General features: G+C 44.6%; 1 protein-coding gene across 1 annotated transcript in view; it reads right to left on the bottom strand.

Moving 5' to 3' along the window:
• The window catches only part of TTLL9 (tubulin tyrosine ligase like 9), a 37,638-nt gene extending 30,754 nt beyond the window's left edge, over positions 1-6,884 (bottom strand). The window contains exons 1-3 of the mRNA XM_028524702.2: positions 6,814-6,884; positions 3,831-3,874; positions 866-958 (exon numbers count right to left, since the gene is read on the bottom strand). Coding sequence (XP_028380503.1) covers positions 866-958; positions 3,831-3,874; positions 6,814-6,828 — 152 coding nt within the window. The 5' untranslated portion in view covers positions 6,829-6,884. The remainder of the gene's footprint in view (positions 1-865; positions 959-3,830; positions 3,875-6,813) is intronic.
• Positions 6,885-12,900: the final 6,016 nt, after the last annotated feature.

Genomic DNA, 12,900 nt, shown 5'->3' with positions numbered 1-12,900 from the left:
TTGCCTCCTTCCTACCTACGGCTCTCAGAATGTGGATGCAAGGCTGGGGCTTCACCTCAGACCATGGAGGACGAGGGCCTCACTCAAGGAACAGCGGGGTGTAAAGAGGGAAGCACATGGATCCCACAGTTCCATAGCATTTCTAAACATCCTACATCTGGACTTCAGTGAGAGAGGTAAACAAACTTCTAGTGCATCAAAGTCCCTTTTACTTTGGGTCTCTGCTACATGCATCCAAACCTTAACCCTGGTAACTAATATTAGCACCTACTACATGCCAGGCATTGTAAGCTGACGCATCACAGTATCCCCAGGACTCAGCATAGAAGGAGCAATGTAGGCTTAGGGGTCAAGTAACCTGTTCAAAGTTACAGAAGTAGTAAGTGGTCAGGGAAGATCAGCTCTTGACCTGGACCTGACATCACCAGACCTTGGACTTGACCTGACATGACCTGGACCTGACATTCAAGCCAGCAGGTCTGTGATGGATGCACTCCTTGTTTTTACAGAGAGCCATGGGATGCTGCTAGAACAGGGCAGAGATGAGCCTGGGACTCTGCATGGCTGTGGAATAACTGAACTGAGTTTGAATCCCTCTTATTTGCCGTGTGACCTTAAACAATTGGTTTAATACCTCAGAACATAATCAGATCTTGCTGGATGCTTATAATGCTTAAAAATAAGACAGAGATGACATCAACAATGTCCCTGATGCATTGAGTGCTAAATAAATGTTGGCCCCTGTCACAGCCAAATTGGGACAAGTCCCAGTAGCCGCCTAGGGGAACTGGGAGAAAAATCAAGGGAGACAAAGGCCTGCAAGACAAAGGGAGGGAGGGGGAGGGTTGGGAGGGGGGAATCTTACTCCTTTACTTCCACCCAGCCTGGCCTGTGGCGAAGAACATCTATAAGGGTATTCATAAATGTGGTCTTGAACCGGACCGATGTTCTCTGCTCTCTGAAAGACAAGGCAACAGAACGCTTGCTGAGGACCAACTATTTCTCTAGGTTGGTCCGGGGATGGGAAAAAGGGGGAAGGAGAAAAGGTCAAACTGCATTCCTGGAAATGCCCCAAATTAGAATTACTGAATCTCAGAATTTAGCATACAGCATGCAACACTTCAATAACCAAATTGAGAGTTATAGACTCTGAATCATTGAAAAGTAATAGCAGTCATTTCATTCAGTGCCTATGACGTGCCAGGCATGGCCTGGTTGCTTTAACGTGCCTTGCCTCATCCTACTATTTCACAGTAAGAATCGGCAACCCCCCTTTCCTGGCACCCATCTGGAAGGATGGAGCAGATGCACTTTTCCGTAATCCTCCTACAAGTGCAATGAAAACCCCAGGACACTATGCATGAAACAAACACAGGAGACTCTGTAAGATGGACAAAGGGAGGTAGGCCAGCTGGGGGCTTTAGCCCCCAAGGAACAGCAGAGTGGCAAATTTTCTGCATGGGGTTTTTTTTTTTTTTTTGGCTTGTAGATCCCAGCTGTAAAAACAAAATATTTAATATCAGACAAATGCCAAGTGTTCGTAAGCATGTGGGGGTATAGTCATTATTCTACAGTCATGATGGGAATGTAAACTGGATGAACCTTTGGAGAGCGATTTGGCATATTGAAGTCATCCCATACAATTTCATACACATTAGCCTGGCAAAAATCTCAAAGCCCAAGTTTTGGTGACAATGTGCTAAAGAGAAATTCCCTCCCCTGCTGGTAGGAGGCACTTTGGAGATCCACGAGGCAGTATTTTGGACAGCTAAATATGCATAAATGAGCATGCACCCAGCACCCAACAGTTCTATCCTAGTTCAATACCCTAGTAGATACTCTATGTATGTACTAGGCAATATATGTACAAGGGAGTTCATTTATACTTGTTACTACTTTGTATGGAACTAAACTGTAGCATACACTGTTGGTAGCCTGGCCACTTCCCTTGGGCATTCGCCATTCCTGTGCATGCCAGCCCGTGGGCTTCCCACTGCCAGCACCTGCAGCCCTTGGCCAAAGGGCTTTTCCTGGCCCCCAGGCTCTGCTCAGCTAGCGCTTGGAACAGATCTGGAGGACCAGGAAGTGAATGCCCTCCCCCGACAGCGAATAACCTGGAGTTGATGGGTAAGCCGTCTAGCTCTCTCGTCTCTCAGCTGGGTTAAGACTGTGGTGTGTTCTGTGCTATCCCCCAGGAATCTCCAGTGGGACTGAGCGCCACTTGCCCAAGGAGTAACCTGTCAGTAATGTACCTTTTACTGGTTCCCTTCCTTTAGCTGTCCCACTTCCGTACTCCCCTGCCAGCGCTTACTGGAATCACCTTCCAGATAAATGACGTGTACTCACATCCTTGTCTCAGGGTTGGCTTCTGGAGGAAACCAATGCTAATACACAACCTGAATGCCTTTTAACAGGAAGATAGATTAATACCTTGTGGTGCACAGTGGACCGTATGGAGTAAAATGTATCAGACCTACATGTGTAAACATGATAAATACTGAAAATTAGATTTTGTGGGACAAAAACAGGGTGCGTGATGATCACAGTATAATGGCACTTATGAAACTTGTATTCCTCGCCACTCCTGCAGCTAGGGGTATCCGTGTCACACAGTTTTGGTCAACAAGTTAAACACATAAGACTGCTGAGGAAAGTGGGTTCCTGGGAAGTTTTGTGGCTTTTTTTTATGTGTATGTGTATGAGAGAGAGAGAGAGAGAGAGAGAGAGAGAGAGAGAGAGAGAGAGACTGTGTCTTCCTCCCCAGTTCTTCCCTTCTGGATCGTGACTTGAAGGCTGGAGCTCTAGCAGCCACTTGGTATCCATAAACAACAAGTCAAGACAACCACAGATACTAGCTCTGACACTGTTGAATCACTGTGCCAGCCCTCCAGACTGTTATGTGAGAAAAAGAAATACCATTTTAAAAGCTGCTATTAGTTGGGCTTCCTGTTTCTAACTGATTTCTGCCCTAATAAAATACATGGATGGGTCTTGTTAACTAAAGTGCTCTTCATTTTGTTGGGGTAGGAGTGGGCGTGCAAGCTGAGGGCCAGGATCTGGGACAGTGCTGCACTGCTCTGCATAAGAGAGCGAGAGAGCTGAAATCGATGGGACAGGGTCAGTGCAGAGAGACAGAAAGCAAAGACGCGCAGTGCGGGAAAGACCCCATGATGGGGGTGTAGCCAGGAAGGACTTGAGAGAGAACAGAAATAACAAAAGAAATAAAGAATTGAAATATCTAAAATATTTGCCATGGTGTGTACAAAGTCAACTACCTCTCCTAACTCCCCACAAAAATCTTCAGCTGAGTCGACATTGCTCACTCCTGCTTTGTGCAGTTAGATTCTGTTCAGGAAGTCCGAGAAGGGGCTGAGCTCACTCCCAGGTTATTGATACGGAGTGAAGCAGAGGATCAGGATGGAGCTGAACTTGGAGTTATCAAGTCATTTTCACGTGGTTGTTGAAGGAAGCGGGAGAACATAGTTAGATATAACATGGGCCCTGGGGTCCAAAAACTCTGCCACTGGCTAATCGTATGGTTCTGAGCAAGTTACATAGTCTCTGCATTTGTTTCCCCACCTGTAAAGTGGACATGATAGTAGTATTTACTTCAAAGGATTGTGAAAAGGGTTCAATGAGATAATACAGGTAAAACGACTAGTGCAGGGCCTGGCACATGGAAAATGCTCAATTATTGTTTATTATTATTATCACCATCATCATCATCATCATCCTGATCACTGAAGTTAAGAAGAAGGAGAGGGGATCGATGAAGGGGAGGAAAGAAGGAAGCTATTTCTGTGTTTATTGGAATGGGTGGGACCACTCACCGTTCCTTTCCTTTGGATGATCCATAGGCCTTGTAATTTTGATTCTGCAATGAGACAAGAAAAGTGATGCAACTAATTGTGAATATCCACCTTGCCTTCTCAGCTCAACTTACTGCAGATATTAACCTGCTCAAACGATCAGACTTAACCCCGTCCAGATCCTGAGACAGTAAGGTCCAGCCTGGCCAAGTTCTCATCAGTCACCATATGCCCAGAACTTGGTCCTTGGAATGAATTCCCAAGTGTCCAACACCCGCCTCACTGTAGCCTGGCTCTGCAGGCATGACCGGGAGAGTGCCTACCTAGTTTTCAGTGCTCTAAAGATCCAACCCTGAAACCCAGTCTTGAGCATCCAGCTGAACAGTCTTTGCAAGAAGACCTTTTACTCCAACCTTGGATGTGTGTTTAGATTCATGATCCAGGAGATGGCTGGGTCAAAGACTCAAAGCGAAGTTAATTTCTCCCACCCAATTTGGATCTTTTAAATCCTCAGAGGGTGGTAGGTATTATTTTGCTTCTACCATGTCCAAAACAGCTTGGCCCTCAACCCTGGTGTAACTGATCCCTAATGGCAGGTATGAAAAAAGAAATCGGAGCTGGTCTTGTGCAGGATGACCTCTGCGGCTTGGGCAGACTTGCCATCTGCATTCGTTTTCTATTACTGCATGGCAAATTACCACAAACTTAATGGTGTGAAACAGTGCAAATTTGTATCTCACAGTTTCCATGGGCTGGGACGCCAGGCATGGCGTAGCTGGATCCTCTGCTCAGGTCTCACAAAGCCACAATGAAGGCAATGACCTGGGTGGGTTAGGGTTCTCATCCAGGGCGTGGGTCCTGTTCTAAGATCATTCGGATCATTTGGAAGAATTCAGTTACTTTGGGTTGTAGGACTGGGGTCCCTGTTTACTTGCTAGCCATTGGCTGGGGACTGCTTTCAGGTCCTAGAGAGTGCTGGAGCCCACAGGCAGTTCACAACAGGAGCACTTGCTTCCTTCCTGGCCAGCAGGAGCACGTCCTCCAACTTCAATCCTGCCCCTCCAAGTCGGCCATGATGGAATCTCGTACAACTCATTGTAATTAGGATAGTAACTATCCCATTGAGTTCACATGCTCCACCTATAGTTAAGAGGAGGAAACTATATAAGGGGTGTACACTGGGGGTCTTGGGAGCCATCTAGAATTCTGCCTACCACACCATTCTAGCCACAAAGAGCTGCTGGAGGGAGATGTGGATACTGCCTTTAGCAGTATCTACATATCTACAAAACTGGCAGAAGCAAGTTCCCCCACAGAAGGAAGTGCAATCTTGTCTGATTTGTCCATTCAAGCCCCTCCAGCTCCCCCAGAACGAGTCGTGTCCTTGTCCTTTTTGATTATGCCTTTTATACTCATGTTTTCAGTTACATTTCCCGTATGATTACCTAGCTGCCCCAGTCTTTCCTCCTTTCCTCACTGAACTGCACTGGCACTTCTGTCAAAATTTAGTTGACTCTCTACATGTGGATCAATCTCTAATCTCTATTTTGTTCTATTTCTTTATTTGTCTGTCCTTATGTTACTGTCACACTTCTTATTACTGTAGCTTCCCAGTACATCTGAATCAGGTAGCATGTTCTCCAACTTTTTTTTTCAAGATTGTCTTTGTGGTATGGAGAATAAGTAGCATAGATGGTAGGTAGAAAATAGACAGGGGGAGGGCAAGAATAGTATGGGAAATGTAGAAGCTAAAGAACTTATGACACATGGACATGAACTAAAGGGGGGGAATGTGGGTGGGAGAGGGTGTGCGGGGTGGAGGGGAATGAAGGGGAGGCGGTAATGGGACAACTGTAATAGCATAATCAATGAAATATATTTTTTAAAAAAAGATTGTCTTTGCAATTTGGGGTCCTTCCATATAAATTTTAGAATCAGCTTGCTAACTTCTTTTTAAAAATAGTATGTTGGAATTTTGATTGGAATTGCATTCAATCTAAAGGTTGTTTTGAGAAATGGCATTGTAAATTACTGAGCCTTCCAATCCATGAATATGGTTGGTCTCTCCATTAATTTAAGTCTTCTTTAATTTCTTTCCACAATGTTTGCTAGTTTTCAGTGTATGTCTTGAACATTCTTAACTAATTTTCATACGTATTTGATTTTGTGATGCTATTGTAAACAGTATTTTTAAAATTTTATTTTTAAATCGATGACAGTATAGAGGTAGGCAGAATGATGTCCCCCCCAAAGATGTCCATTTCTTATTCCCCAGAACCTATAAATATGTTACATTTTATGGCAAAGGGAAATTTAACTGCAGATGGGATGAAGATTGCTAACCAACTGACTTGAAAATATTGATTATTCTGGATTTTTCGAGGTTACCTGGGTAAACTCAATGTGATCACTCATTTTTAACTGTAAAAGGGAATTAAGGAAAGGAGTTGTCATTCATAAGAGGTGGAGCACGGGATAAGAAGCAGCGGGTTTGGGCCTTCCTTCATACACTCTTAACGTGGGGGAGATGGCATGTGCGCTCCAAGAGGTCAGGACTTCTCGCAGTTCAATTCACCTCCGCACCCCCATTGGCCAGCACTGGGCTCCGCTTGGAAAAGAATTAATGTTTTGGGAATGGATGGGTGGATTATGAATGTATGGATGAGTAGGCAATGGGAGAAGGGATGAACAGAACTCTTAAGAGGTTTTCCAAGTCAGTAAATCCGAAATTCTGAGCTCCCCCTGGGGACGCGCACACTACGGCGTACAGTTTAGAATCCTAGAGTTTCGTAAATTTCCCGCCGGCAAGTCCGGTTCGATGGGCACGCGCAGAGGCTGTGGCGGCTCGCGGCCTGCCGGGACTTGTGGTCTTTTCTCTGAATTGATCATTTTCGCCCACTCCATCGGAATCTCTGAGCGAGGATCCCAAATTCTGAATCCCTCCGCAGCTTGCCTTCCTCTCTTTAGGGACGATGAAAGCGCGTGGGTCCAGGGGCACTCCTACCTTCGGTCGCGACATGAAGCGATTCCCTAGGGCCTGATCCAACCGCCACCATGCCGGGCGCTAGCCAGTGCGTCCCGTTGCCAAGGAGACGGAGGCGGGGGGGGGGGGGGGAGCAGGATCTGCAGTTCTGATTGGATGAGCCAAGAGCACTCCTTTAGTTCCGAGCGGCTGCCAGTCGTCGCGCGCCTGCAGCCCAGACCCTTCTACCCCCTCAACGTTTTTCTCGAAGCCCAGTGCCTCCACGACCCTGGGGCCCTCCCGACCAGACTGCCGCGGTCGTTCATTGCCTAACGCCTCTTCCAGTTGAATTTCGCTTGACCTAAGGGTGCTGAGTCTGAAAAGTTGTCATTTTTTTTGGTAAACGCAATGGTTCTAAGTGTCCTGACTGGGGCCCTCACTTTGTCACCTGGTTCGTTTGCTAATCAGTTGGTAACGGGCCCAGTCACTTCTGCTCTCTCCCAGTGACTGTAATTCTTGAGTGCCAACTCTGCCAGCACTTATCTCAGCTCCTGCAGTCGCCACCTGCCCAACCAGTGTACTCGTAACATTCTCCACACTGCACTCAAAGGGCTCTTTAAAACAACACCCGATCTTGTCTCTCCCCCGCATATACCCCAAAATGTCAACTTATTGGTCATCACACTCTGCACTGGCTCCCCGTGCTTCCCCTTCCTCACTCCCCCACTACCCCAGGATCTGTATACCAATCATCGCTGATTTAGTTTTTAAAATTTTGTTATTGCTTTATAGTGACCAAAATATAAGCATATAGGAATACCACTAACAAAATGTATGCAAGATATTTCATCAAACAACAAATTCTTATTAAGCATCTTCCCTATGTCATGTCCCATTCCTGACTCTGAGGAGACAGCAGTGAATAAAATCAACAAGCATCTGCCCTTGTGGAGTTTATATTCTCATAGAGAAAATGACAAAACATTGAGGTGTTGTGGGAAAAACTCGGATCTTCTTGCTAATGCAGGAAAGAGTTACAGATCAGCAAGTCTGTTAGCATGCAAGCAAAATTTATTAGTGATAAGTTCTCATGGAAGAGAACAGGCCTGGCCACAGTGGGGTGAAAGGCGTAGGCTTGGGAGGCAAAAAGCATCAGGTCCTTTGTCCTGAGGACTTGTATGGTTTGCGGGATGAGGGTGAGGGAATTGCATATAGGTTGAGGGGTAAAGGCGGGGTCAGCTTCCCCTAGGGACAGACATGAGCACCTGAACGTAGGTATGTGTGGAGGGCTGCTAACCCAGACTCTCACCTTTACTCCAGCCCACTTTTGTCATTCACTGTAAAATAGGTAGGTGACCAGAGGCAGTTAATTAAAGTTACAGGGTTTTTAAGTTGCATACTGTGGATCCCCTCCTACTTTCCTCCTGCATTTTGCTGACTTCTACCTAACAGAAGGACATTAAAGAAGCCCTAAATAGCCTTGACCAGTGTGGTTCAGTCGGTTGGATGTCATCCCGCAAAAGGAAAAGGGGACAGTTTGATTCCTAACCTGGCCAGGGCCAGGCCCCAGTTGGGGTGCTTGCAAGAGGCAACCTGTCCATGTTTCTCTCACATATCAATGTTTCTTTCCCTCTCTTTCTCCCACCCTTCCCCTCTCTCTAGAAATAAATAAATAAAATCTTAAAAAAAAAAGAAGTAGTAGAAGAAGAAGGCCTGAATATGTGGAGGAATATAGTGTGTGTATGGATGGGAAGGTTCAATGTCTACACAAGATGTGTATTCCCCCAAATCCAATCAGGAATTTTGAGAGCTCTTGTCAAACCAAAACAATGAAGTGTATGTGTGGAAGCTGGGGACATTTCCGTGCCTATCAGCCCCAGTATAATGCAGGTAGAGGCAAATATCAATGGAATACAATGGGGATCCTAAACACAGACACAGTGGGTGTCTGCATGTGTGTTAATTTGATGAACAATAGAGGTGGCATCATAAATTAGTGGGGAAAGGATGGAGGACCCAGTAAATGGTACCAAGGAACTGGCTTTCCTGGGAATGAGAAGTAGAAGCCTAATGCAAGTGGATTAAGGAATAAATATGGCAAATAAATATGTCAGACTATTAGAAATATGTATATGCATACACATAATATTTTTATGATCTCAAGATTGGGAAGGAGTTCTTGGATAAGCAATAATAAAGCACAATTCATAAAGGAAAAAATTGATCTATGACTCTCAAAGTGTAAACCGCCATATAACAGAAGACGCTGTAAATTCAAATACAAGACAAACTACGATCTAAGGGGAAATAACTGCGGCATGTATGAGAAAGGACTAGCACTCAGAGAACTCCTGCTCACCATTAAGTAAGACTTCCTCCAACCTGCAAGAGAAAAGGAGAATGGACAAAAGATATAAATAAGGATCTTTCAAACAGAATAAACTTAAATAGCCAATAAGCAAATTGAGATATATACACAGAAATGATCAGATGTGATTTTTATGATCAGCTAGATATAAATACAAACATATATCAATGTCAAGAGTTTGTGAGCATGCAGGGCAATGGGGACCATATATACTGCTGGTACACTCACACTTTGGAAGGCGATTTGGCACTATCTTGTGAAGTTGAAAATGCACACAGCTTATAACCCACCGATTTCACTACTTAAGCCTATGCTATTGGCTGTATTTTACCAGTTCTCCAAATACAGCCACACAACCCATGAACTACCTATCATTTTGCCACTAAAGTGCAAGACGACAACCTTTCCTAAAGAAATTCTCACACTCGTGCCTAGGTCACACGTATAAGGATGTTCTTTGCAATGTTCTTTTTTAAAGATCCCATTTATTTATTTTTAGAGAGGAAAAGGAGGGAGAAAGAGAGAGAGAGAGAGAGAAAGAAACATCAATGTGCAGTTGCTGGGGGCCATGGCCTGCAACCCAGGCATGTGCCCTGACTGGGAATTGAACCTGCAACACTTTGGTTCGCAGCCCACACTCAATCCACTGAGCTACACCAGCTAGGGCTGCAATGTTCTTTATAATAGTGGAAAATAATAGAAACTATATAAATGTCCATTATTAGAGTAATGAATGAATAAAATGGAGTAGATCCTAATAATAAAATGCTATACAATGATAAAAATGAATAAGTCAGCATATAAATATAATATAAATAAGAAATATCTCCCAAACCTATTGTTGAGGAAATAAGAGAAAGTTGTAGAGTGGTAAATACTTTTAAAATGTACAATTTATATTATAAACACACATGCAAAAGTATGGTCTATGTATATTTATGGGTATATAGGTATTACAAGTTTAAAATATAGGCTGATAGGCTGCACACCAAATTCATAACAGTGGCTGCCTCTGGGGAAGAGAAGAGAGGAAGGCAACTTCAACACTTCAAATTTACTTAGAGTGTTTTATTTAAACAATGCACTTGAAGCAAATAATAGGTCAAAGTATTCTTATCTGGATTTGTTGTTTTTTGGGGGGGGATTTTTTTCTGAACAAAAGCACACAAGCTGTAGCAATGAAAGAAAATCAGCACTATGACAGAGGAAGTTGAGGGTGCCTCGGGAATGCGTAACAGTGGGGTCTAACCAACTCGAACTGGGGTCTGTGAAGCAGCCTGGAGGAAATGGGAGTTAGCCTGAGCAAGGAGATGGGAAGAACGTTCCAGGTGGAGGGAACAGCCTGTGCAAAATCAGAAGTCAGAGAGAGTTGAAGCAGGTTGATCAAGTGAAAGCAGACCAATGACCAGGAAGGAGTGAAGGAAAGGGGAGAGATGAAGCTGCTAAACCTGCGTGTGTGTGTGTGTGTGTGTGTGTGTGTGTGTTTCCTTTTTCACAGTTGCGGAAACAGAGCCCTAGTGATAGAACCCAGCCCTCCTAACTCCCTGCCGGCTGCTCCACGATAATAACAATGGTGTGCCAGCCCCTCTCCTGGGTCTCCTAAATGTCCTCTCATTTAATCTCATTACGGACCCAGGGGGATTTTTTTCCTCCCCATCTTACAGATGAGGAAACAGGCTTGCAGGAATTAAGAAATGTGCTCAAGGTCACAGTGGCAGAAGCCAGGTCCCACAAGGCCTTGTGTGCTATGCTAAGCAGTTTGGACTTTTTCCTAGGGGTATCGGTGAGTGTATCAGGTTCCTACTGCTGCTGTAATTACCACACACGAAGTGACTTAAAACAACTTCAATGTATTAGCTTACAGCACCTGAGGTCCGAAGTCTGAAATGGGTCTCTCTAGGCTAAAAGTAAGGTGGAGGCAGGGCTGGGTCCCTTCTGGAGGCTGCAGGAAGAATCTGTGTCCTTGCTTTTCCACCTGCATTTCTTGGCTTGTGGCCCCCTCCCATCTTCAAAGCCAGCACTCACATCTCTCTGACCTCTGCCTCCGCCGTCATGTGCCCTCTGCCTCTTCCTCTCCTGACTCCCTCTTTCACTGACAAGGACCTTTATCATTACATTGGGCTCACTCAAATAATCCAGGATAACCTTTCCACCTCATGGTCAGCTGATTAACAACTTCAGTTCCATCTGCAGCCTTAGTCCCCACCCCCTCCATGTCACACAACATATTCACAGTTTACAGGAATTAGAGCATGGACTTCTTTGGTGGCTGGCGGGGGCCGGGGCGGGGGGAGTCCATTATTTTGCCTACCACAATGAGCCACTGAAGGGTTTTAAGCAAGGAAATGACAAGGCGAGACCCGCATTTTAGTATATTTTTATTATTGGTTTGATAAAACTGTCACTTCATGACTTATTTACAGCAAATTGAGCTTGCAACAAACAACTAACACTTTCAAAGAATAAACAGTTCATAGGTATTAAATTTGTTCAATGTAATAAGTATATGAGGAGAGACCCAATGCCCCAGAATTTATTTATTAAAAATTGTGTATTTATCCTTACATGATTAAACTTCAGTGAAAGTACTCTCCATTTGACGCAATGCACCTACTGAGATGTTTTTTCCACTGCTCAAAACAGTTTTTAAACTTGTCGATTTTGATGCCTTTTAGTGCTTCTGCTGTTTTTTTATTTCAACTCTTTCACATCAGCAAAACATTTCTCTTTGAGGAATTTTTCATCTGGGAAGACAAAAAAAAGTCTCTTGGGACGAGATCGTTTTTGGTCGAAAACTGCTGAACACTCAGCGCAGTGTGGGCAGGTGCACTTGTGAATCACCCATCACGAAACGGGCACATGCATCGAGTCTTCAAAAAACTCACTGGAGCTGAACACAGCCTCTCACAATAACACCAGTTGGTACACAGATGCAGATGGGTTCCTAGAACACTCACATAGCGGGGGAAGCCTGTACTGCAAGGGGTCCATCCTCCAGAAGATAATTTTGGGGTTTTTTTGGGGGGTGGTATCCCTGCCTCATATCTTTTTTCTTTTTTTTTTAATTTTATTTTAATCATTGTTCAAGTACAGTTTTCTCCCCCCTACTCCCATTCCAGCTCACCCACCCAACCCTCCCCCCTTCCCCCCTACTCATATCTTTTTTAAAGGTATTTTTAACTTGATAGTTCTTTTGTACAAGTAGAAGTTCAAAGGGATGCTGTAATTTCCCCTTTATGGACGAGGAAACAGACCCAGGGGCATTTGGTTGCCTGCCCAGGTTCACACAGCTGCCATGATGAGTAACTAGTCTCCAGGCCTGTTTATCACCATTTCTTTATGTCATCCGTGGGGTGGGGCATTCTGGGAAACGCAAGTCAGACATCAGCACACCTTAGGTGCAATTTTTCATCCCTAATCTGGTGTCCAATAAGCATTTGTTGCATGAATGAATAACCCTGCTTTCACTTCTGTGGCACAGGTGGTGATTTTCAATGCAGGAAAACCTCTTGCCTGGGCTGCCTCAATAACCTCACTAGCCTCCCTGCTTTGCTCTCTAATCTACACATATAGTGATAGGAGCCAAGTAATGGACTTGGGATGTAAATCAGATGACATGGCTTCCTCAGTTAAATGTTCCCACTGGCTGTCTATTGTGCTGAAAAGAAAGCCCTAAGCCCCCAACCACGGCCATACATGGTCTTGCACACTCCACTCCCTCTCTCCGCTCAGCCTCGTTCTTTTCGCTTTCCTTTGGCTTT

This window comes from Phyllostomus discolor, chromosome 9, assembly GCF_004126475.2.
Source record: "Phyllostomus discolor isolate MPI-MPIP mPhyDis1 chromosome 9, mPhyDis1.pri.v3, whole genome shotgun sequence".
Classification (NCBI taxonomy): domain Eukaryota; kingdom Metazoa; phylum Chordata; class Mammalia; order Chiroptera; family Phyllostomidae; genus Phyllostomus; species Phyllostomus discolor.
This window is presented reverse-complemented; position numbering and strand designations above follow the sequence as displayed.